This window comes from Oncorhynchus gorbuscha, linkage group LG04 (genome assembly GCF_021184085.1).
Source record: "Oncorhynchus gorbuscha isolate QuinsamMale2020 ecotype Even-year linkage group LG04, OgorEven_v1.0, whole genome shotgun sequence".
Taxonomy (NCBI): domain Eukaryota; kingdom Metazoa; phylum Chordata; class Actinopteri; order Salmoniformes; family Salmonidae; genus Oncorhynchus; species Oncorhynchus gorbuscha.
This window is the reverse complement of record NC_060176.1, coordinates 4,955,570-4,977,264: the sequence shown is the minus strand read 5'-3', so window position 1 is coordinate 4,977,264 and position 21,695 is coordinate 4,955,570. Positions and strand designations below refer to the sequence as shown.

Below are 21,695 nucleotides of genomic sequence, written 5' to 3'. Positions count from 1 at the left end.
AGTGACTTGGTGTATAGCGAGAATAGGAGAGGGCCAAGAACAGAGCCCTGGGGACACCAGTGGTGAGAGCGCGTGGTGAGGAGACAGATTCTCGCCACGCCACCTGGTAGGAGCGACCTGTCAGGTAGGACGCAATCCAAGCGTGGGCCGCGCCGGAGATGCCCAACTCGGAGAGGGTGGAGAGGAGGATCTAATGGTTCACAGTATCGAAGGCAGCCGATAGATCTAGAAGGATGAGAGCAGAGGAGAGAGAGTTAGCTTTAGCAGTGCGGAGCGCCTCCGTGATACAGAGGAGAGCAGTCTCAGTTGAATGACTAGTCTTGAAACCTGACTGATTTGGATCAAGAAGGTCATTCAGAGAGAGATAGCGGGAGAGCTGGCCAAGGACGGCACGTTCAAGAGTTTTGGAGAGAAAAGAAAGAAGGGATACTGGTCTGTAATTGTTGACATCGGAGGGATCGAGTGTAGGTTTTTTCAGAAGGGTGCAACTCTCGCTCTCTTGAAGACGGAAGGGACGTAGCCAACGGTCAGGGATGAGTTGATGAGCGAGGTGAGGTAAGGGAGAAGGTCTCCGGAAATGGTCTGGAGAAGAGAGGAGGGGATAGGGTCAAGCGGGCAGGTTGTTGGGCGGCCGGCCGTCACAAGACGCGAGATTTCATCTGGAGAGAGAGGGGAGAAAGAGGTCAGAGCACAGGGTAGGGCAGTGTGAGCAGAATCAGCGGTGTCGTTTGACTTAGCAAACGAGGATCGGATGTCGTCGACCTTCTTTTCAAAATGGTTGACGAAGTCATCTGCAGAGAGGGAGGAGGGGGAGGGGCGGAGGATTCAGGAGGGAGGAGAAGGTGGCAAAGAGCTTCCCTAGGGTTGGAGGCAGAAGCTTGGAATTTAGCGTGGTAGAAAGTGGCTTTAGCAGCAGAGACAGAGGAGGAAAATGTAGAGAGGAGGGAGTGAAAGGATGCCAGGTCCGCAGGGAGGCGAGTTTTCCTCCATTTCCGCTCGGCTGCCCGGAGCCCTGTTCTGTGAGCTCGCAATGAGTCATCGAGCCACGGAGCGGGAGGGAGGACCGAGCCGGCCTGGAGGATAGGGGACATAGAGAGTCAAGGGATGCAGAGAGGGAGGAGAGGAGGGTTGAGGAGGCAGAATCAGGAGATAGGTGGGAGAAGGTTTGAGCGGAGGGAAGAGATGATAGGATGGAAGAGGAGAGAGTAGCGGGGGAGAGAGAGCGAAGGTTGGGACGGCGCGATACCATCCGAGTAGGGGCAGTGTGGGAGGTGTTGGATGAGAGCGAGAGGGAAAAGGATACAAGGCAGTGGTCGGAGACTTGGAGGGGAGTTGCAATGAGGTTAGTGGAAGAACAGCATCTAGTAAAGATGAGGTCGAGCGTATTGCCTGCCTTGTGAGTAGGGGGGAAGGTGAGAGGGTGAGGTCAAAAGAGGAGAGGAGTGGAAAGAAGGAGGCAGAGAGGAAAGAGTCAAAGGTAGACGTGGGGAGGTTAAAGTCGCCCAGAACTGTGAGAGGTGAGCCGTCCTCAGGAAAGGAGCTTATCAAGGCATCAAGCTCATTGATGAACTCTCCGAGGAACCTGGAGGGCGATAAATGATAAGGATGTTAAGCTTGAAAGGGCTAGTAACTGTGACAGCATGGAATTCAAAGGAGGCGATAGACAGATGGGTAAGGGGAGAAAGAGAGAATGACCACTTGGGAGAGATGAGGATCCCGGTGCCACCACCCCGCTGACCAGACGCTCTCGGGTGTGCGAGAACACGTGGGCGGACGAAGAGAGAGCAGTAGGAGTAGCAGTGTTGTCTGTGGTGATCCATGTTTCCGTCAGGGCCAAGAAGTCGAGGGACTGGAGGGAGGCATGGGCTGAGATGAACTCTGCCTTGTTGACCGCAGATTGGCAGTTCCAGAGGCTACCGGAGACCTGGAACTCCACGTGGGTCGTGCGCGCTGGGACCACCAGAGTAGGGTGGCCGCGGCCACGCGGTGAGGAGCGTTTGTATGGTCTGTGCAGAGAGGAGAGAACAGGGATAAACCGACACATAGTTGACAGGCTACAGAAGAGGCTACGCTAATGCAAAGGAGATTGGAATGACAAGTGGACTACACGTCTCAAATGTTCAGAAAGTTAAGCTACGTAGCAAGAATCTTATTGACTAAAATGATTAAATGATACAGTACTGCTGAAGTAGGTCAGCTGGCAGTGGGTGCTTGTTGACACTACACTAATCAAGTCGTTCCGAGTGTAATAGTTTCTGCAGTGTTGCTATTCGGGGCTAGCAGGCTAGCTAGCAGTGTTGTTTACGTTACGTTGCGTTAAAAGAACGACAATAGATGGCTAGCGAACCTAGAAAATCGCTCTAGACTACACAATTATCTTTGATACAAAGACGGCTATGTAGCTAGCTAAGTAGCTAGCTACGATCAAACAAATCAAACCGTTGTACTGTAATGAAAATGAAGTGAAAATGTGATACAACCTGTGAATGCGACCGGGTAGTTGAGTTCTATACAGAAGACGTTGGCTAGGTACTGGTACTGCAGTGACGCCTCTTGCATTGAGATGCAGTGTCAGACCACTGCACCACTCGGGAGCCCTTTTCCAGAATGTCACTGTCAGTATAGATGCAGGTCACCTCCAGAACTGAACTGAGCTACACTGCAAAAACTCTACTTACCCAGTTGCGGCCCACTTTTTGGAAACAAACCACTCGATTTTGTTCTTACGTTATATTGGCATCGAAAATGTCACCCTCCCTAGGAGAGGGGGTGACCTCGACAATTTATTGTTAAAACAAGAGGCTGCCTGGATCTTAACTTAAAGACCCTTGCTCCCTTCGGTCTCAAGGTAGACTTTGATCTGAAGCCATTCTTGTGATTATTGTGATTTTGCTGTTCATTGTAAATGTGTGTAGGCTTATGTAGCCAAATTGTATCTATGATCGTATGCTATCCATTTATGTTTTTTGTATGCTATTTTAATATATCAGAATTAACCAATGATATCAGGCCAAACCCAGCCATGATTACAGACACCTGTGTGTGCCCTTTGACACTATATAAACTAGTCACGCCGCAGTGTTTGTCATTATACCCTGATGAAGACAGCTTGTCTGTCTAAACGTTGGATATTAGGTTATTACATTATTGCATCTGAGTTCCTAGACTATGCGGCTCTCCTTTCATTTTTCATGTGTTCTACTCCACTAGCCAGCACCTCGCCTAAATAGGTGTGCGTTTCTTTCGCCTCTAGGCTTACCTTATGTAACACACTGCAGGGCAGTCAGGCATCATGCGAACAGACGGGCACAACAAAATGGCCATGACCTACTGTATACTATGACCTAAAGAGCCATTTGACCTGTGTTTTGCCAGTTATTAGGTAAGGTTGGTTACACCAGCTGGTAATAACTGAATGTTTTGGTTATTATGATTTCTATGGGTTATTCACTGACTATGTACTAGGCCAGTGAATTAGTGAGGAAGGTCCACCCGCTTTAACAATGTTGATGCCAAGGGCCTTTGAGCCCTGTCTGGAAAACAATCTAGGGGAAAGAGTACAATAAGTTATATGGTCTTACCTTGACAACAGGATGACCGCCTGATGCAGCTTTGATCGCCCCTCTGCTTCCCTCCGTCTCGTAGTGTGCTCGGTGGTGGGCCTTGGGGTGCACCTCAACCTTCAGCTCGTACTGGCCAAACAGCTGGGGCAGGGGCCAGTCCAGGGGGGGTAGGGAAGAGGTCCTGGGGACAGACCGATACATAGACAATCAGGGTACTGATGGTTTGGATAACAACAAGATACAGATCACCTTGGCATTACCTAGGTGACCTATGGATAACAAATAGATATAGCCTATATCACCTAGCATTTCTTGTCTTTTGGGAAGACATTACCTGTGAGCCGCTGTGACTACATAATCATCCTATGGATAACAAAAAGGCTCTATAATCAGAGATTTCGGTCTAACATATTAGCTAGCAGGGGCAGGTTAGAGCTAGTTAAGCCAGCTTGAGTCATTCAAACCTGCCTTGGCAGCACAGTACAGTAGTTCTGTTTACAAACTACTGCCAGGCCAGCACACCCACATGTCCTACTCTGAGAACTAAGACATTTACTTGTAAGATGAGTCAATTTTAGTATAGTGTCACGTTCTGACCTTTATTTCCTTTGTTTTGTCATTATTTAGTATGGTCAGGGCGTGAGTTGGGGTGGGCAGTCTATGTTTGTTTTTCTATGATTTGGGTATTTCTATGTTTCGGCCTAGTATGGTTCTCAATCAGAGTCAGGTGTCATTAGTTGTCTCTGATTGAGAATCATTCTTAGGTAGCCTGGGTTTCACTGTGTGTTTGTGGGTGATTGTTCCTGTCTCTGTGTTTGCACCAGATAGGGCTGGTTTGGGTTTTGGGTTTTCACGTTTCTTGTTTTGTTTTGTTGTGTTTGTGTTTATCTTTGAATTAAACATGAATCAGAATAACCACGCTGCGCTTTGGTCCACCTCTCCGTCAATGGAAGAAATCCCTTACAGAATCACCCACCACAACAGGACCAAGCGGCGTGGTAATGGGCAACAGCAACAGCGGCGCAAAGAGGAAAGGACATGGGAGCAGAATCTGGACTACACAACTTGGGAGGAGATAGACAGGTGGGCGGTCGACCCAGGGAGAGTGCCAGAGCCCGCCTGGGATTCAATGGAGCAGTGCAAGGAAGGTTACAGGAGAATGAGGTTGGCGAAGCCAGCACGGCAGTGCGACAGGTACGAGAGGCAGCCCCAAAAAATGTTTTGGGGGGAGGCACAGCCAGGTAGCAGACCTGAGCTCACTCCTCATGCTTATTATAAGCAGCGTGTTACTGAGCAGGCACCGTGTTATGCGGTTAATGGCACGGTGTCGCCAGTACGTGTCCATAGCCCGGTGCGCTATAGGGCAGCCCCCGAGAGTGTCATGCGAGTACGGGCATCGAGCCAGGGCGTATGGTGCCTGCTCAGCGGGTCTGGTCGCCGGTACGCAGTTTTGGTCCAGGGTATCCTGCGCCGGCTCTGCGTGCTGTGTCTCCGGGGCGCTGGGAGGGTGCAGTGCGTCCTCTGCCTGCGCTCCGCTCGTGCCGGGCAAATGTGGGAGTGGAGCCTAAGGGAGTTGTGCGCGTAGTAAGCACTAGATCTCCCGTGCTTACCCACAGCCGGGTTCAACCTGTGCCTGCACTCTGGAGGGTCCGGGCTAGAGTAGTTGTCCAGCCTGGGAAAGTGGTGCCAAGGCTGCGCACCAGAGCTCCAGTGCTCCCCCACAGCCCGGTCCTTCAGGTGCCTCCTCCTAACACCAAGCCTCCTGAGGGTCTCCCCAGCCTGGTGGTTCCGGTGGCAGCCCCACACACCAGGCTGTCTCTCTGTCTCCTCCCTACAGGTGGTCCTGTCTGTCGGGCGCTGCCGGAGTCTCCCGCCTGTCCGGCGCTGCCGGAGTCTGAGGCGCCAGAGCCCCTCAGCCCTGAGGCACCAGAGCCCCCGCCCCTCTGTCTCGAGCTGCCCCTCTGTCCCGAGCTGCCCCTCTGTCCCGAGCTGCCCCTCTGTCCAGTGGGGTCATTGAGAAGGGTTGCCATGGTTAGCAAGCCACGGAGGTGGACGATAAGGCGGACTAAGACGATGGTGAAGTGGGGTCCGCGTCCCGCGCCAGAGCCGCCACCGCGGACAGACACCCCCAGACCCTCCCCTATAGGTTAAGGTTTTGCGGCCGGAGTCCGCACCTTTGGGGGGGGGGGGTACTGTCACGTTCTGACCTTTATTTCCTTTGTTTTGTCATTATTTAGTATGGTCAGGGCGTGAGTTGGGGTGGGCAGTCTATGTTTGTTTTTCTATGATTTGGGTATTTCTATGTTTCGGCCTAGTATGGTTCTCTATCAGAGGCAGGTGTCATTAGTTGTCTCGGATTGAGAATCATACGGCAGCGTAGCCTAGTGGTTAGAGCGTTGGACTAGTAACCGGAAGGTTGTGATTTCAAACTCCTGAGCTGACAAGGTACAAATCTGTCGTTCTGCCACTGAACAGGCAGTTAACCCACTGTTCCCAGGCCGTCATTGAAAATAAGAATGTGTTCTTAACTGACTTGCCTGGTTAAATAAAGGTAAAATAAATAAAAATAAATACTTAGGTGGCCTGGGTTTCACTGTGTGTTTGTGGGTGATTGTCTCTGTGTTTGCACCAGATAGGACTGTTTTCACGTTTCTTGTTTTGTTTTGTTGTGTTCGTGTTTATCTTTGAATTAAACATGAATCAGAATAACCACGCTGCGCTTTGGTCCACCTCTCCGTCAATGGAAGAAATCCCTTACATATAGAGAACCACTCAACTATCGCAATTGTATTTGGTTAGGGAAAAGAGGTTGTGCTGTTAACATAAATATGCTACTGGAATGTAGGTTTGACTGCCCTTAATCCAAGAGAATAAGTACATAGAAGAACCAATGCAATGACACATTATATATGGTAATATAAAGAAGTGAGAGCACAACAGGTTGTGCTGAATCATGACCTCTGGAAACATCGTGGAGGATCACACTAGGCCTACACTAGGTCTGAGTGACACACAGAGTACAGTGTCTAAATGGGGCTGTAGGCTGTGTGTTCAACCCCATCAGGCAGACAGTGAATCATAGGAATTCCCACCAACATTAGGCTAACCATACTGGAATAATCACACTTGTAATAGGTCATGCAGGGACTGTAACTAGCAGTGAATCATGCAGGGGTTTTACACTATAAACGGTATATAGATGTATGGTTGTGTTGTTCAGCACTGTAGTATGGATGAGGCTGTGTCACAGGAGAGGCTGCAGGCTCATGTTTTTTTCCCCTCTGTATGTTTTTATCTATGTAGGGCACAATCATATTTGAACAGCTGCACTCAAAAATAAACACTCCATCTGTGCCCATCCACACAGACAAACTGTCTCTCTCAGTGGGTCTCTGGGTAGCTTGGCTGGTCTATGGCTCTATTATTCTAGAACCTACAGAGAAAAAATGTTCTGAAAACCTATTTAGGTAAATTATTGTAAAAACTATTTAGGATGTTAATAATTCATCAACTACTAGCCTACACACTGAATCTTCATAAAAAAAGACTGAGCCAGTTATAAAGACTTGGCTATATTGAGCCAGTTATAAAGACTTGGCTACACTGAGCCAGTTATAAGGACTTGGCTACATTGAGCCAGTTATAAAGACTTGGCTACATTGAGCCAGTTATAAGGACTTGGCTACACTGAGCCAGTTATAAAGACTTGGCTATATTGAGCCAGTTATAAAGACTTGGCTACACTGAGCCAGTTATAAAGACTTGGCTACACTGAGCCAGTTATAAAGACTTGGCTACACTGAGCCAGTTATAAAGACTTGGCTACACTGAGCCAGTTATAAAGACTTGGCTACACTGAGCCAGTTATAAAGACTTGGCTACACTGAGCCAGTTATAAGGACTTGGCTACATTGAGCCAGTTATAAAGACTTGGCTACATTGAGCCAGTTATAAAGACCAGTTATAAAGACTTGCTACATTGAGCCAGTTATATAAGACTTGGCTACACTGAGCCAGTTATAAAGACTTGGCTACTGAGCCAGTTATAAAGACTACACTGAGCCAGTTATAAAGACCAGTTATAAGGACTTGGCTTGAGCCAGTTATAAAGACTTGGCTACACTGAGCCAGTTATAAAGACTTGGCTACTTATAAGGACTTGGCTACACTGAGCCAGTTATAAAGACTTGGCTACACTGAGCCAGTTATAAGTTAGACTTGGCTACACTGAGCCAGTATAAGGACACTGAGCCAGCCAGTTATAAGGACTTGGCTACACTGAGCCAGTTATAAGGACTTGGCTATACTGAGCCAGTTATAAAGACTTGGCTACACTGAGCCAGTTATAAGACTTGGCTATACTGAGCCAGTTATAAAGGACTTGGCTACACTGAGCCAGTTATAAGGACTATGAGCCAGTTATAAAGACTTGGCTACACTGAGCCAGTTATAACTTGGACTTGGCTACATTGAGCCAGTTATAACTTGGCTACACTGAGCCAGTGGCAACACACTGAGCCAGTTATAAAGACTTGGCTACACTGAGCCAGTTATAAAGACTTGGCTACATTGAGCCAGTTATAAGGACTTGGCTACACTGAGCCAGTTATAAGGACTTGAGCCCAGTTATAAGGACTTGGCTACACTGAGCCAGTTATAAGGACTTGGCTACACTGAGCCAGTTATAAAGACTTGGCTACATTGAGCCAGTTATAAAGACTGGACTACATTGAGCCAGTTATAAAGACTTGACTACATTGAGCCAGTTATAAAGACTTGGCTACACTGAGCCAGTTATAAGGACTTGGCTACATTGAGCCAGTTATAAGGACTTGGCTACACTGAGCCAGTTATAAGGACTTGGCTACACTGAGCCAGTTATAAAGACTTGGCTACATTGAGCCAGTTATAGACTTGACTTGAGCTATAAAGACACTGAGCCAGTTATAAAGACTTGGCTACACTGAGCCAGTTATAAGGACTTGGCTACATTGAGCCAGTTATAAAGACGGGACTACATTGAGCCAGTTATAAAGACTTGGCTACACTGAGCATGATAAAGGTGTTCCTGGTCTGTTACAGTTACAGGGTGACACAGTTTTCTCTAACACAGCACTTTGCAGTACAAATGGGGAGAAATGAAATGTGTGTAGGTGTGTGTGCGTCCATGGTCTATGAGTATGAGGAATGATACACACCACTGTAAGCTGTCCTAACAGGCAGACATTTACACCACATTATGCCTCTCTCTACAGTAACTAGCCTAACCACGAAGGCTAGCCTAACCTTCTCTACTAGTCAAAGAAAGTCACTAACCATTGCCTATTGTTTCTTTATGTGCCCATTGTCAGGTCGTAGCAAAACTAAAATTGTGCTTTCAACAGGCCATGCTATGCAAGACAAACATGCCACACAGAAATGCCCTCCACCCAGCCCTCACACAGCCTGCAGACCACAGACACCAAATAAAATGAATGGTAATTTACTAAAGGCCAGGGAACTCAAAAAGAACTCAACAGAGTAGCAAAACATGAGTCAGTCAGTTTTTCCCTATCCTCCATGGCTCTATCGGAAGCTGGGCAGCTGGCTGACTCTGAACACCATCAGTCAGGCTAAATGGGAGAAATGTGGTGGCTGGCTTTCTTTGGAGTTGGTTCACTGAATAAACTGTTGTCCAGAGGAAAGAATGACATTTGAAGAAAGATAGAAGCACGTGTCTCTAACATTGTGGGCAATGAGGGGTATTCTACCACTGGCATCTGTTCCCATGCGATTTTGAATCAAAGTAGGCTATAGGACAGCCTGTCCTGGTAGCCTAGATTCCCCCACAGCACATGGCAGAGGAAAGCCCCCATGAATATGATCACATTGCATGCTATAAAGATGTACTGCACGAGTCACAACTATTCTAAATAAAAATGTAGGCTTCTCAGACCCAAATCAACTCTATTCCTGGACTTCGAAGCCATTTGAATAAGAATTCTCCAATGAGCATGCTTTGTAGTCCAGAAGTAATTTTAATCTAGGTCTGGGAAACCGTCTCTAAAGGTTTAAGGCCTAAAAACAAAGGTGGGTGTAACAGTGGCTTGTCTCGTACCCTCCAACGCCACCGACATAACACCGGAAGTGTATGTTTTCCCTGGCCAGCGGCCACAGTAACACAAGAGGGGTTTGGTAGCTAGGAAACCTGAGCGTTGTGGCAGGCGGAGGGAGCCGGTTGAAGCAGAGGTCGGAGCCTGGATTAGCGTAACCTTTCTAGGGTATGTTGCTCGGTACCGCGGGGCTCTGGGGCTCCCAGTCTGGTGCCTACGGCCTACAGCCGCTCCCCTGTACATCTCTCATTCTTTATTTAACTTTTATTTAACTAGGAAAGACAGTTAAGAACAAACTCTTATTTACAATGACAGCCTACCAAAAGGAAAAAAGGCCTCCTGCGGGACAGGGGCTGGTATTAAGATAAAAAAGAAATAACAAAAAAAAGAAAAAGAAACAACAACAATACACATATCACGACAAGAGAGACAACATGACATAAAGAGAGACCTAAGACAACAACATAGCATGGTAGCAACACAACATGACAACAACATGGTAGCAACACAACATGGCAGCAGCACAAAACATTATTGGGCACAGACAACAGCACTAAGGGCAAGAAGGTAGAAACAACAATGCATCACGCGGAGCAGCCACAACTGTGGCTGAGGACCTTTAACAGAATGTGACTGGCAGAACAGAATGTGACTGGCAGAATGGGTGTTGTATGTGGAGGATGAGGCTTCAGTAGATATCTCAGATAGGGGGTAGTGAGGCCAAAGAGGGTTTTATAAATAAGCATCAACCAGTGGGTCTTGCGACCGGTATACAGAGATGACCAGTTTACAGAGATGTATAGAGTGCAGTGATGTGTCCAATAAGGAGCATTGGTGGCAAATTAGATGGCCGAAATGTAAAGAACATCTAGCCGGCTCGAGAGCACCCTTACCTGCCTATCTATAAATTACATCTCCATAATCTAGCATGGGTAGGATGGTCATCTGAATCAGGGTTAGTTTGGCTGCTGGGGAGAAAGAGGAGCGATTACGAGAGAGGAAACCAAGTCTAGATTTAACCTTAACCTGCAGCTTTGATATGTGCTGAGAGAAGGACAGTGTACTGTCTAGTCATACTCCCAAGTACTTGTATGAGGTGACTACCTAAAGCACTAAACCCTCAGAGGTAGTAATCACACCGGTTGGGAGAGAGGCATTCTTCTTACCAAACCACATGACCTTTGTTTTGGAGACATTCAGAACAAGGTTAAGGGCAAAGAAAGCTTGTTGGACACTTAAGAAAGCTTTGTTGTAGTAGAGTTTAACACAAAATCCAAGGAGGGGCCAGCTGAGTATAAGACAGGCATATAAATAGATGGGAGATCCTCCTACTGCCTGAGCTATGTTGTTGATGTAAATTGAGAAGAGTGTGGGGCCTAGGATCGAGCCTTGGGGTACTCTCTTAGTGACAGACAGTGGCTGAGACAGTAGATTTTCTGACTTTATAAAATGCACTCTTTAAGAGAGCGCTAGTTAGCAAACCAGGCCAAAGAACCCTCAGGGACACTTAGCCGGCCCACAAGAATGGTATGGTCTACCGTATCAAAAGCTTTGGCCAAGTCAATAAAAATATCAGCACAACATTGCTTAGAATCAAAGGCAATGGTGACATCATTGAGGACCTTTAAGGTTGCAGTGACACATCCATAACCTGAGCGGAAACCAGATTGCATACCAGAGAGAATACTATAGACATCAAGAATGCCAGTCAGTTGATTATTGACAGGTTTTTCCAACACTTTTGATAAACTGGGCAAAATAGAAATAGGCCTATAACAGTTAGGATCAGCTTGATCTCCCCTTTAAATAAAGGACGAACCGTGGCTGCCTTCCAAGCAATGGGAACCTCTCCAGAGAGGAGAGAAATGTTAGAAAGGTCGGAGATAGGCTTGCTGATGATAGGGGCAGCAACATTAAACAAGAAAAGGTCTAAACCATCTCACCCAGATGTTTTTTTGGGGTCAAGTTTAAGGAGCTACTATAGCACCTCAGACTCAGACACCTCAGAGAAACTTTGTAGCGGGGCATGGGAAAGAGGGAGGAGCATCGGGGCTAGTCGCATTAGAAGGGGTGGGAGATGAGGACATGTTGGACAAGCAAGGAGGCATGACTGAGTCAAATAGGAATCATGACTTAAGTGGTGATTAAAGAGCTCAGCCATGTGCTCCTTGTCAGTAACAACCACATCATCAACATTAAGGGACATGGGCAGCTGTGTGGAGGGTTTATTCTCCAACCGAGAGAACTGCTCTTTAAAAAGTAACTAACATTGGCCTTCCGGATAGCCTGAGTGCACTTATTTCTAATTTGCCTGAACGAGATCCAGTCAGCCTGAGTATGCGTGTGCTGAGCCATAGAGCCGTTCTTAGCCCTACTAAATGTCATATCAACCTGAATACCGGTATGTGAATATGTATGTCTATGGTTAGCCCTGAGGTAGGATGGACTAGCCTGGTTACAGATCTTTTTGTGCAGTATAGCCAACTACAATGGTCATTTTCATACCCATTGTCTATACAGCAAACAAATCTGGGATCAAGATATAGGGAGGGACTGGGAGGGAGGGCTCCCTAAATCCACCCCCGGTCTGTCTGAGGCTCAGACTCGGAGCCCCCCACCCCATGCCTCTGTTTCCTCCACCACCAGCCACTGAACACTGACAGCCACCCAGCAGACAGACGCCAGGACCATCTGTTCAGCAGAACACCTCCCAGACACAGCTTCTCTGACTGGAGACTAGGGTTGTCCCGATACCAGTGTGGCGAAACTACGATACCACATTTTCCTTGGTAAAAAAACAAACAGGAAGCAGACTAAACTCTATGGTTGTTTTCAAAAAAGTTTTATTTTCTACTATAGGACTGTTATGTCATAAGAAATTATGTCTGCTTCATTTTTTGTTTCCTTGCCACGATACTTCTGAGTATCGCGATACTGGTATCATGGTGACAACCCTAGTGGAGACACTTCCAGAACCTTCTACAGCAGACAGGAGAAATCACCCCACAGTCACAGCACTCACTACATCCAACAGTGGAAGCCTACTCTAGTCCTAAAGACCTAATCATTTTGTAAATAGTGGTTTATCCTAGATATGAATATACTCTTGTAGCAGGGAACTAGACCACTATAACAAGGTACAGTGTTGACCCCTTTCTGGAAGGTGTCTGTGAATTGGCAGACAGACTGTGGTGTTTCAGGAAGGCTGGGTTAGATGGTGGGGGTGTGGCCCCTCAGCCATATGTGACCTGTGCTGATTTATAGCGCTAGAGGACAGAGCACACAAACAAGGCGGAGACTTCATCTGCTGCACACATTGGGAGAGCAGAGAAGGGAAACTTTAACCCGCTCTTTCTGATAGAAGTCAGTGCGTCACGACGATCAAGAGCTTCTGGTTACGCCGACTTCCAGATAAAAAGTATGCGTGTGTGTGTGTGTGAGAGAGACGTGCGCATGTGCTTCCCCCCAGGCACCAATAACATTATGTTACACTGTTGTGCTACTTCAGACAGCGCCATCATGTCTCGGTGGCTTTGAGAGCAATTTGAGAGCATTTTAGTCAAACCTACAGACAGTTATACCGGTGCAACCTACAGAATATTATACTAGTGCACCTCTGATAGGTGTAGTGCAGGCTAGTTCCCCTATTCCAATTCAATTAGGCTACATAATTGTGACTCCGGAGCTCTGGATATCCGACTGCACTCTCAAATTTGAGGAACGCTTGCCCAACTGTCCAAGCCATTGCATAACCATTGCATAACCACTTCCATCATAAAATACTAGTACGAACAGTGTCTTAATGCTCTTAACGGGATCAAACATGCTACTGAACATTTAGTTCTTTATCACTAATCCTGTAAAGGTCCCATAAAGGTTCCTATCTGTACCTTTCATGTACTCTACCTTGACCTAGTAATACTAATGACTCTGATGAGTGTATATTCATTCTAAATGCTGACTAAAGCTAAAGATGACTTGTAATTAGTGTTGCAAAATATCTTCCTTGGTTATTCAGATATCCTGGTTGGAGGATCCCCTCCCTGCTTATTCCCTCCTGATTCTGGGAATCCTCCAACCAACACTTATTTCCAACTCTATCTGGGATTGAGAGGGTAGGTACAGGAAGTGACATACCTGAAGATGGGTGTGTGTCCTGGTTTGGGTTTGTTCCATGTGAAATGTGAGGGCACTGAGAGAAACTGTTCCCCTGGCCCGTCCTTCTTCAGGGAGTGCAAGGTGTCTTCCGAGGGAGAGTCCATGAGGGGGGGACCCGTTCCCAGAGTCGTCCAGGCCCAGGTCCCCCTTCCCCCCCATGGAGCATGTCCGGTCCTGGGAAGTCTTCCTAGTCTTGGAGGGGATGTCTGCCTCGGAAGGGCAGCACTGGAACATGCCCATGGAGGGGCTTCCTATCCAGGTGTCCTCTGTCACGCTGCCCCTTGGGGACGGCTCGGGGGTGGGGATCGGGGAGTGGTGTGGGGACACGGAGCCCATTGGGTAGCAGATGTCTGCGCTGGAGTGGCGTCTCTTCCCGCAGGGTGAGGTGGGGCGTGAGGAGGGGCGGGACGGCGGCCGGGGGCTCAGCCAGTTCTCGTCGGTGACGGAGGTGCGTGGGGAGTGGCAGGGGGAGACTCGGGGGGGACAGGGAGTGGGAGTGGTGAAAGGCAGGGTGGTGGTGCTGATGCCCAACCCACAGACCCTCCTCCAGGACCCCAGGGTGAGGGGAGCAGCCAGGGGAGGTGCGGGGAGACCCCAGGGTAAACCTTGCGGCCGCTTCGTTCAGCTCAGAGTCCACGTCATCGTACACGTGGGAGAAGGACTCGCAGGACGAGGCGTCTGAGAACCAGCTCCTGGAGGACAGGGAGCTGCAGGGGGACGGGCTGAGAGTTGAGTCCCGGTATGAGTGGTCTAAGGGCAGGTACAGGTGGTCCCTGGACAGGGGCCGGTCCCCATGGTGGTAGTCCCCATCATTACCTCTAAGATTGTCCTCGTTAGCGTCCATCTCCTGCTGACAGCTGGGGGAGATAGAGGTGATCTGGATGCTAGGACACTCAAAGGCTTTGGGAGGCCCCCACCCCCACCTGCAGGGCTGGATTTGTTTTTGTTGACATTGTCCTGGACCTCATAGTTGGGGTCGAACACCTTGTGGGACTGCAGGCGCTGATGGGGGGAGGAGCTGATGACTTGGGAGTGGGAGTGAGGCTGCATGCTGCCATTGCGAGACTGACCCATAGACTGGTTGTTGACCACGGACTGCTGGCCCACATTGAGGATGTAGAACGACGTATTGTCGTCAGGCTCCAGATCTGAAGAGGAATGATGGAGAGAAAAAGGACCATAAGTCACCATCACAATAACCGCTCTATGGGCCATACAATACATATTTGTATTATATGAGGAGGATGCTAATACTTGTGATCTGGCAATGCCTTTGAACTGAATTTATTTCAACAGAACATTACTTTTACCCCTATTCCTGTGTGATAAGAGCCACTGCACCGCCAGGAGAGTGATAAGGATAGACCCAGGCAAACAGCTCCACTATCTCCCTGACAAACACCTTTATTGGTGCTTTATTGCTGTGGATTTCATTCTGCTAGTCTTGAACATGAGTTGGCTTGACACACATACACACATAGGAGGAGTTACTTTGCTTCGCTGCAAACAAGGATAGTCCTCATCTACAACAGTAGGTACATTATGGTCTACTGATAGGCTTCCTCCATTCCAGACATAGTCCTACATTCCAGAGGGGCGGGGGGATGAGAGAGGTGTGTGTGTGTGTGTGTGTGTGTGTGTGTGTGTGTGTGTGTGTGTGTGTGTGTGTGTGTGTGTGTGTGTGTGTGTGTGTGTGTGTGTGTGTGTGTGTGTGTGTGTGTGTGTGTGTGTGTGTGTGTGTGTGTGTGTGTGTGTGTGTGTGTGTGTGTTTAGACGGGCAGAAAGAAAACGGGCATGGTTCCAAGAGGGATAACCGATGAGCATCGCTCCTCAGGAAACAGATTCACACAACGGTGCATGCTCTCTCCTGTCATCACGGCAGCACCAGCACTCTAATAATACACATCAGCCCTGCCTCAGTGATGGTCTGGCCACACACAGGCACAAAGACAGGCACACACACACAAGCACAAATACAAGCATGCACGCACACACACAAAGGATAGGTGGCTCACAGACAACAACCTATTGTCCACCAACACCACTCTATTTGTAGTTATTGATAAACTGGCTGGACCTAACTGGGACACGAACACAGGACAGAGTCACTACACGCCCCCTGGACTCATCACCAGAAATACACCATGTCACGTTCTATTCCATAGTTCTGTTCAATATTAGGACTTAGTTCAAAGATGAAGAGAACTTGCAATATTGAACCTATGTAACTTTGTGAAAATACAGTTCACTTTGAACTACTGTTGCAACAGTAGTGTAAATCACTACTATCTCCTGTAAAGTACAAATAACCTAACCAAAGGTGCACATAATCATGATATTTACACACCCTGTTCAAGTCATATGCAATGGGGGTTGTGAAATTACAGTTCGATTTCAAAACAGTTTCTGCAAAAAAGCTGGTTCTTCTGGAAAAAAAACACTTTGAAAGGATCATAAGAAGAGAAACAAATCCTGTGCGTCAACACATTTAGGAAACCACAGTCTTCTAAAGCTAAAGATGAGTAGAAATATCAGAATCAAGAGTGTAAAAAGGAACATTTTAAGAGTGGAGCAGCCTACTCAATTCTCCCTCCCTCCCTCTCACTTGCAGCAGTCTATTCATAGCTGCTCCACAGTGGCCCTGCCTGCCTGTCAGTGTCACAAGACTGCTGTATCCTGTGACGACAGAGGAAGAGAGCATCTGACTGACGGAGGGATAGACGGAATGTATGGTGTGTGTATGGAGGAGGACAACAGAGCGGGTCAACAGCCTGCTGCACTGTGCTGCCTCGACCCGCCCCCCCCGAGCCCTCAGAGGAAGGACAAGACAACACACTAACAAAGGCATGGCGTACAGTATGTGGACGGATACACTAACTAAAGCACTGCTATCGGGCTGGATGGTCATGCACTGTAGGCCTAGCTTTCCATAGCATCTGGAAAAACACACACATTTACATTGTGTTGTTCTGTTACTTTCTAGTCAAGTTTTTTTAAATGAATCATTCAAAAGTAGTGTGGCACGGTATACTAAAAAACGCTTGTACTTTTCCGATTCTAGAAGCTGAAAAACGATTCGGTACTAGAATTAGTATTACTTTTGGTACTTCTGTCAAATGTTTCTCACGGCGTCTACTGATTGAGAGAGGATCAAGTCTATCAGTGCAGTCCCCTTATAGCGCGAGAGTACGCTGCCTCTAGACTAGCACTAGACTAGCTCTAGACTAGCCTGTCCTGAGGAACTCACTGGGAGTCTGGGCTGCATCACTACTTGCGCTGCACAGAAGTTAACACGCTTAAACGTCATGTAGAAATGTTGATTACTGTTCGCTAAACAATGTCGAAGAGCTACATAATACAACACTTTACAATGCAGAAAGTGTGTGTGTGTGTGTGTGTGTGAGAGAGAGAGAATGACGTCAGGGGTCTTAAAGAGACAGCACAGACTTTGATCAAAGAAGAGATTGGTTCTTCTATGCACATTTAGTTGATCAGTACAATAAAATAAGTCCCAAACGGAAGGGAAACAGATTGTTTTGATATCTGCAGTCTCATGAAATCAGTGAAAACAAGCTCAATAACTAAAAGGCAGGCACACATCCTACTGAATATGATTTCATCTGTATTGTGAATAGGCCGAGTCTAAATCTTGATGACCCAGTTTATCAATGGACTAGAGATTTTCCATTCAAATAAATGATTACCATTATGTTGTCATGTAGTTAGGTATTTGTTTTACCAAAGCCAAACTGATTGTATGACTGACTCATTAATGCATACATTCTAAATGTAATGACATCAACTGCCATTCTGTGACTTTGGCTAATATGACTTCTTTTTTCCCTTGTTTTGGTATTGTGATGGTATCAAGTATTGTGATAGTAAACTGGTATTGGTATCAAAATCTAAATACTGGTATCGTGACAACACCCTTCAAAAGGCACAGGATTGGACAGCCCTGGTAGTTCCCCACGCAATTCAATAAATGTAGCCAATTCAAAAAACGGTCAACGATAGAAATCGAGTTAGACAAACCTGTAGGCCAATACTTTGTGAATCACATTGCATTAAAGAAATCCATTGGGAGGTATGAATTGAAAGTGGAAAACAATTCAGTTTACATTAGCCAGAAGTAAGCACTCAAAATACATTTGCCTGGATATTTAAAGTGCAAAGAAGCCAATATTCACTGCCAAATGCAGACATATTAAGAAGGGGTTACTTTCAAGGCAGTCATTTTCAATTGCATATTAATTAACAAGAGCAGGTCCACAAATACACCTCAGTTATTAAAGATCTATTGAATATTGTCTGTTTCCAAGAGCCTGCTGGAAAGAGAGAAAACTACCTGCCAACTGTGTTGTACGTGTGTATGTGTGTGTGTATGTGTATGTGTGAGGCACCTGTTGTGTTGTATATGTACATCTCCCCCTCATTTAAATGCTGTTCTAAATGATTGAGGTGGCATGGCCAGCCATCAATTAATACTCAACCCTACCACACTACAGGCTGCCAGCTCAGTTCATTAACATCACTCACTCAATGATTAGAGACAAGACAGAGAGAGACAGAGAGACGGACAGAAATGGTCATCTCCCTGTCTTGTCTGTGACCACTGACAGACACACAGCAAGAACAGAGTCAGACACAACACATGAGCCAATTAGCAAAGGAAGCAGTGAAGCCATCTGATCTCAATCCAATTTTCCCAGCAGTGGGACATTAAAGATCTTCTGGTTCTTATGAAGGGCTCTTTGTTTTATTCTATCAAGAACTGTCTACAAAATAATGTATCACAGTAACGAACAGATAGAGTGGGAAGGGCCCTATCTACATTTCTAACAGATACAGTGGGGCAAAAAAGTATTTAGTCAGCCACCAATTGTGCAAGTTCTCCCACTTAAAAATATGAGGCCTGTAATTTTCATCATAGGTACACTTCAACTATGACAGACAAAATGAGGGAAAAAAATCCAGAAAATCACATTGTAGGATCTTTAATGAATTTAAGTATTTAGTCACCTACAAACAAGCAAGATTTCTGGCTCTCACAGACCTGTAACTTCTTCTTTAAGAGGCTCCTCTGTCCTCCACTCGTTACCTGTATTAATGGCACCTGTTTGAACTTGTTATCAGTATAAAAGACACCTGTCCACAACCTCAAACAGTCACACTCCAAATATTTATTTTTTAATGTAGTCTAGGCATACTGGTTGTATACATTTGGGATCTATCATCCCACAACTGTCCCAGAGTCGGTTTGGAATAGGCTATTTCTTTCTCAACAAGCTAACCAATAGAATAGGTAACCTACACTTTTCTACTATAGTAGATTGACATAGGCTAGTGATTTTGCTGTTTGTTACTCATCTTGTTGGCTGTGGAAAAGTAAATGTGGACATTTAAAAGTAAATGTGGACAATGTTCAAAGTGCACATCAGAATTCGTTAAGAAGGACCACATCATTGCATCATTGACTTGCATGTTTTGTTAATATTAATTACCATATTCTAAATGTTATTTCTGTCATTCTGAGCAGTGTGTGGACGCCCTAATCAGCTGACGCACCCATTTGCATATGCAGTCTAGGTACATTTCTCAAAATGTCCGGTGAATTAAAATGTCGCCGGTCAAATGTCCGGCACCACATTCTCCTAACGGAAACCCTGGGGCACGTTTGCTACAAGAATAAACATTTTCTTTGAGACAAAACCATCAGTAGAGTTGAAAATGTGATGGAAACCCATTCGGTACATGAGAATTTAATCTCAAAAGTCATTTTTATTTGCACTACATCATTACTCACAGCCTTTTACCCAAAACAAGTCAATTTGATGGAAACATCTCTGGCGGGAAAATGTGGATTTTAGAATATTCGCATGAAAATCGGTCGCCAACCTGATGGAAACATAGCTATTGTCAAAAGTCTCATCATTGTCCTACTTCCACATGGCATTGGAAAAAGGCCTGTGAAGTCTGACTGTACTGTATTTAGCAGAGGGGGAAGGAGGAGAAGAGGAGGCGGCAGGGTAGCCTAGTGGTTAGAGTGTTGGACTAGTAACCGGAAGGTTGCAAGTTCAAACCCCCGAGCTGACAAGGTACAAAATCTGTCGTTCTGCCCCTGAACAGGCAGTTAACCCACTGTTCCTAGGCCATCATTGAAAATAAGAATTTGTTCTTAACTGACTTTCCTAGTAAAATAAAAAATATGAATATAGGCTACAATCTGTATGTGAGGGAAAGTGTGTTTAAATGCTCTGCATGACCAGTCTAAGAGCTCATTAGGTGTATGTTTTATGATGTGCTCGACAAGCTCTGCCAGCCTCCTCAGATGACTGATCTGAAACCCTCCTGTTAATGCCACGGTTTCATCACACTGGATGGTCTTCTGGGGGGAGGGTTGAGAGAAGAATGGGGGGAGGCAGGGGGTAGACATGGGGAGGGAGGAGTGGAATGGACCGGGTGCCCTGGCTCACACCCCTCTCTGAGACCAGATTAGCCTACTGGACCGCCACTGAATACCTGGCGAGGGAGCTCCCCTGGGGGTGTCAGACCCAAACCACCTGCTCTCAGGAGGAGAAGGGGGGATGGAGGAGGAAAGGGAGGAGGAGGAGAAGAGGAGAAAGGAGGAGGAGGGGGTAAGGAGGAGAAAGGAGGAGGAGAGGGGGAGAAGAGGAGAAAGCAGGAGGAGGGGGTAAGGAGGAGAAAGGAGGAGGAGAGGGGGAGGATAAGAGGAGAAAGGAGGAGGAGAGGGGGGAGGATGAAAGGAGGAGGAGGAGGGGGGGGAGGAAAGGAGGAGTCGAAGAGGAGAGCAGAAAGGAGGAGGAGAGGGGGAAGGAGGAGAAGAGGAGAAAGGAGGAGGAGAGGGGGGAGAGGGTAGTCGGGGATGCATGTGGATCAGACAGGTCTAAGAAACCTGGTCAACATGACCACAACCCTCCTGTCCCTGTTTTAGAGCCATTATATCAACAAACTATCATTATAATTCCCTCACACACACACACTCTGGTCCACACACGTGCACGCACACACACACACACACACACACACACACACACACACACACACACACACACACACACACACACACACACACACACACACACACACACACACACACACACACACACACACACACACTAACCCACATGCTCAAAGGTTAAATTAATGGGTCTTTGATTTATGACACTGACGGACCCACGGACCCACACTGACGGACCCACATACGAGATATGAGTCATTCCTCTGGAAATGGACAAGTTCCTGGTAAGACATGAGGTCAGATGAGTTGAAAACTCTCCTTTATCTCATCTGAACATCTCATAATCTAACCAGACAATGAATAGAAAGCACAGCTGCTTTACTCTACTCCTGGTCTAGCCTGGCCTGAGGCCCCTGCTCCTCTCCTCTCTTCTCCTCCACTTCTGAGAGGCTGCAAATGGATTGCGTCATACACAACTAAAGTGCCCCCACATCAGACTGCCGATCTGGTTAAATAAAGAGCCCTAAGAGGCTTTGCTGTTCCTAAGCTAATAATAGCTGGAAATCGCCTGGCAGTGGAGTTAAAGAGAAGTTTTGCTATAGGTGATGTAGGATAGGCCTCTCCGTGACACACCCCAGGGTCAACCATGTTGCATTCTCCACCATCCCCGGGCAACCTGACGGGCAGCCCCAACTAAGAGGCCTCCGAGGTGGCCTCGACCTGCCTCAGACATCACCTTCTCTCTGGAACCCTGGGGATTCTCAGTGGTCTGGCCGCTCACGCCTCTTCTCCTCTCCTTCCCCGGCACAGGCTCTCCTCATGGTCTACCCTGCCCTGGAGTGGGTCAGGGTCATCTGGTCATTATTACTGACACACGTCATGTCCTAAGAAACAGCCTTC

At 47.0% G+C, this 21,695-nt stretch overlaps 1 protein-coding gene across 1 annotated transcript in view; it reads right to left on the bottom strand.

The window, feature by feature from the left end:
- Positions 1 to 21,695, bottom strand: part of LOC124033564 (nuclear factor of activated T-cells, cytoplasmic 3-like) — a 98,368-nt gene that overhangs the window by 57,758 nt on the left and 18,915 nt on the right. The window contains 5 exon segments of the mRNA XM_046345610.1: positions 3,582 to 3,744; positions 13,793 to 13,917; positions 13,919 to 14,294; positions 14,296 to 14,725; positions 14,728 to 14,961. Of these exon segments, the coding sequence (XP_046201566.1) occupies positions 3,582 to 3,744; positions 13,793 to 13,917; positions 13,919 to 14,294; positions 14,296 to 14,725; positions 14,728 to 14,961 (1,328 nt within the window).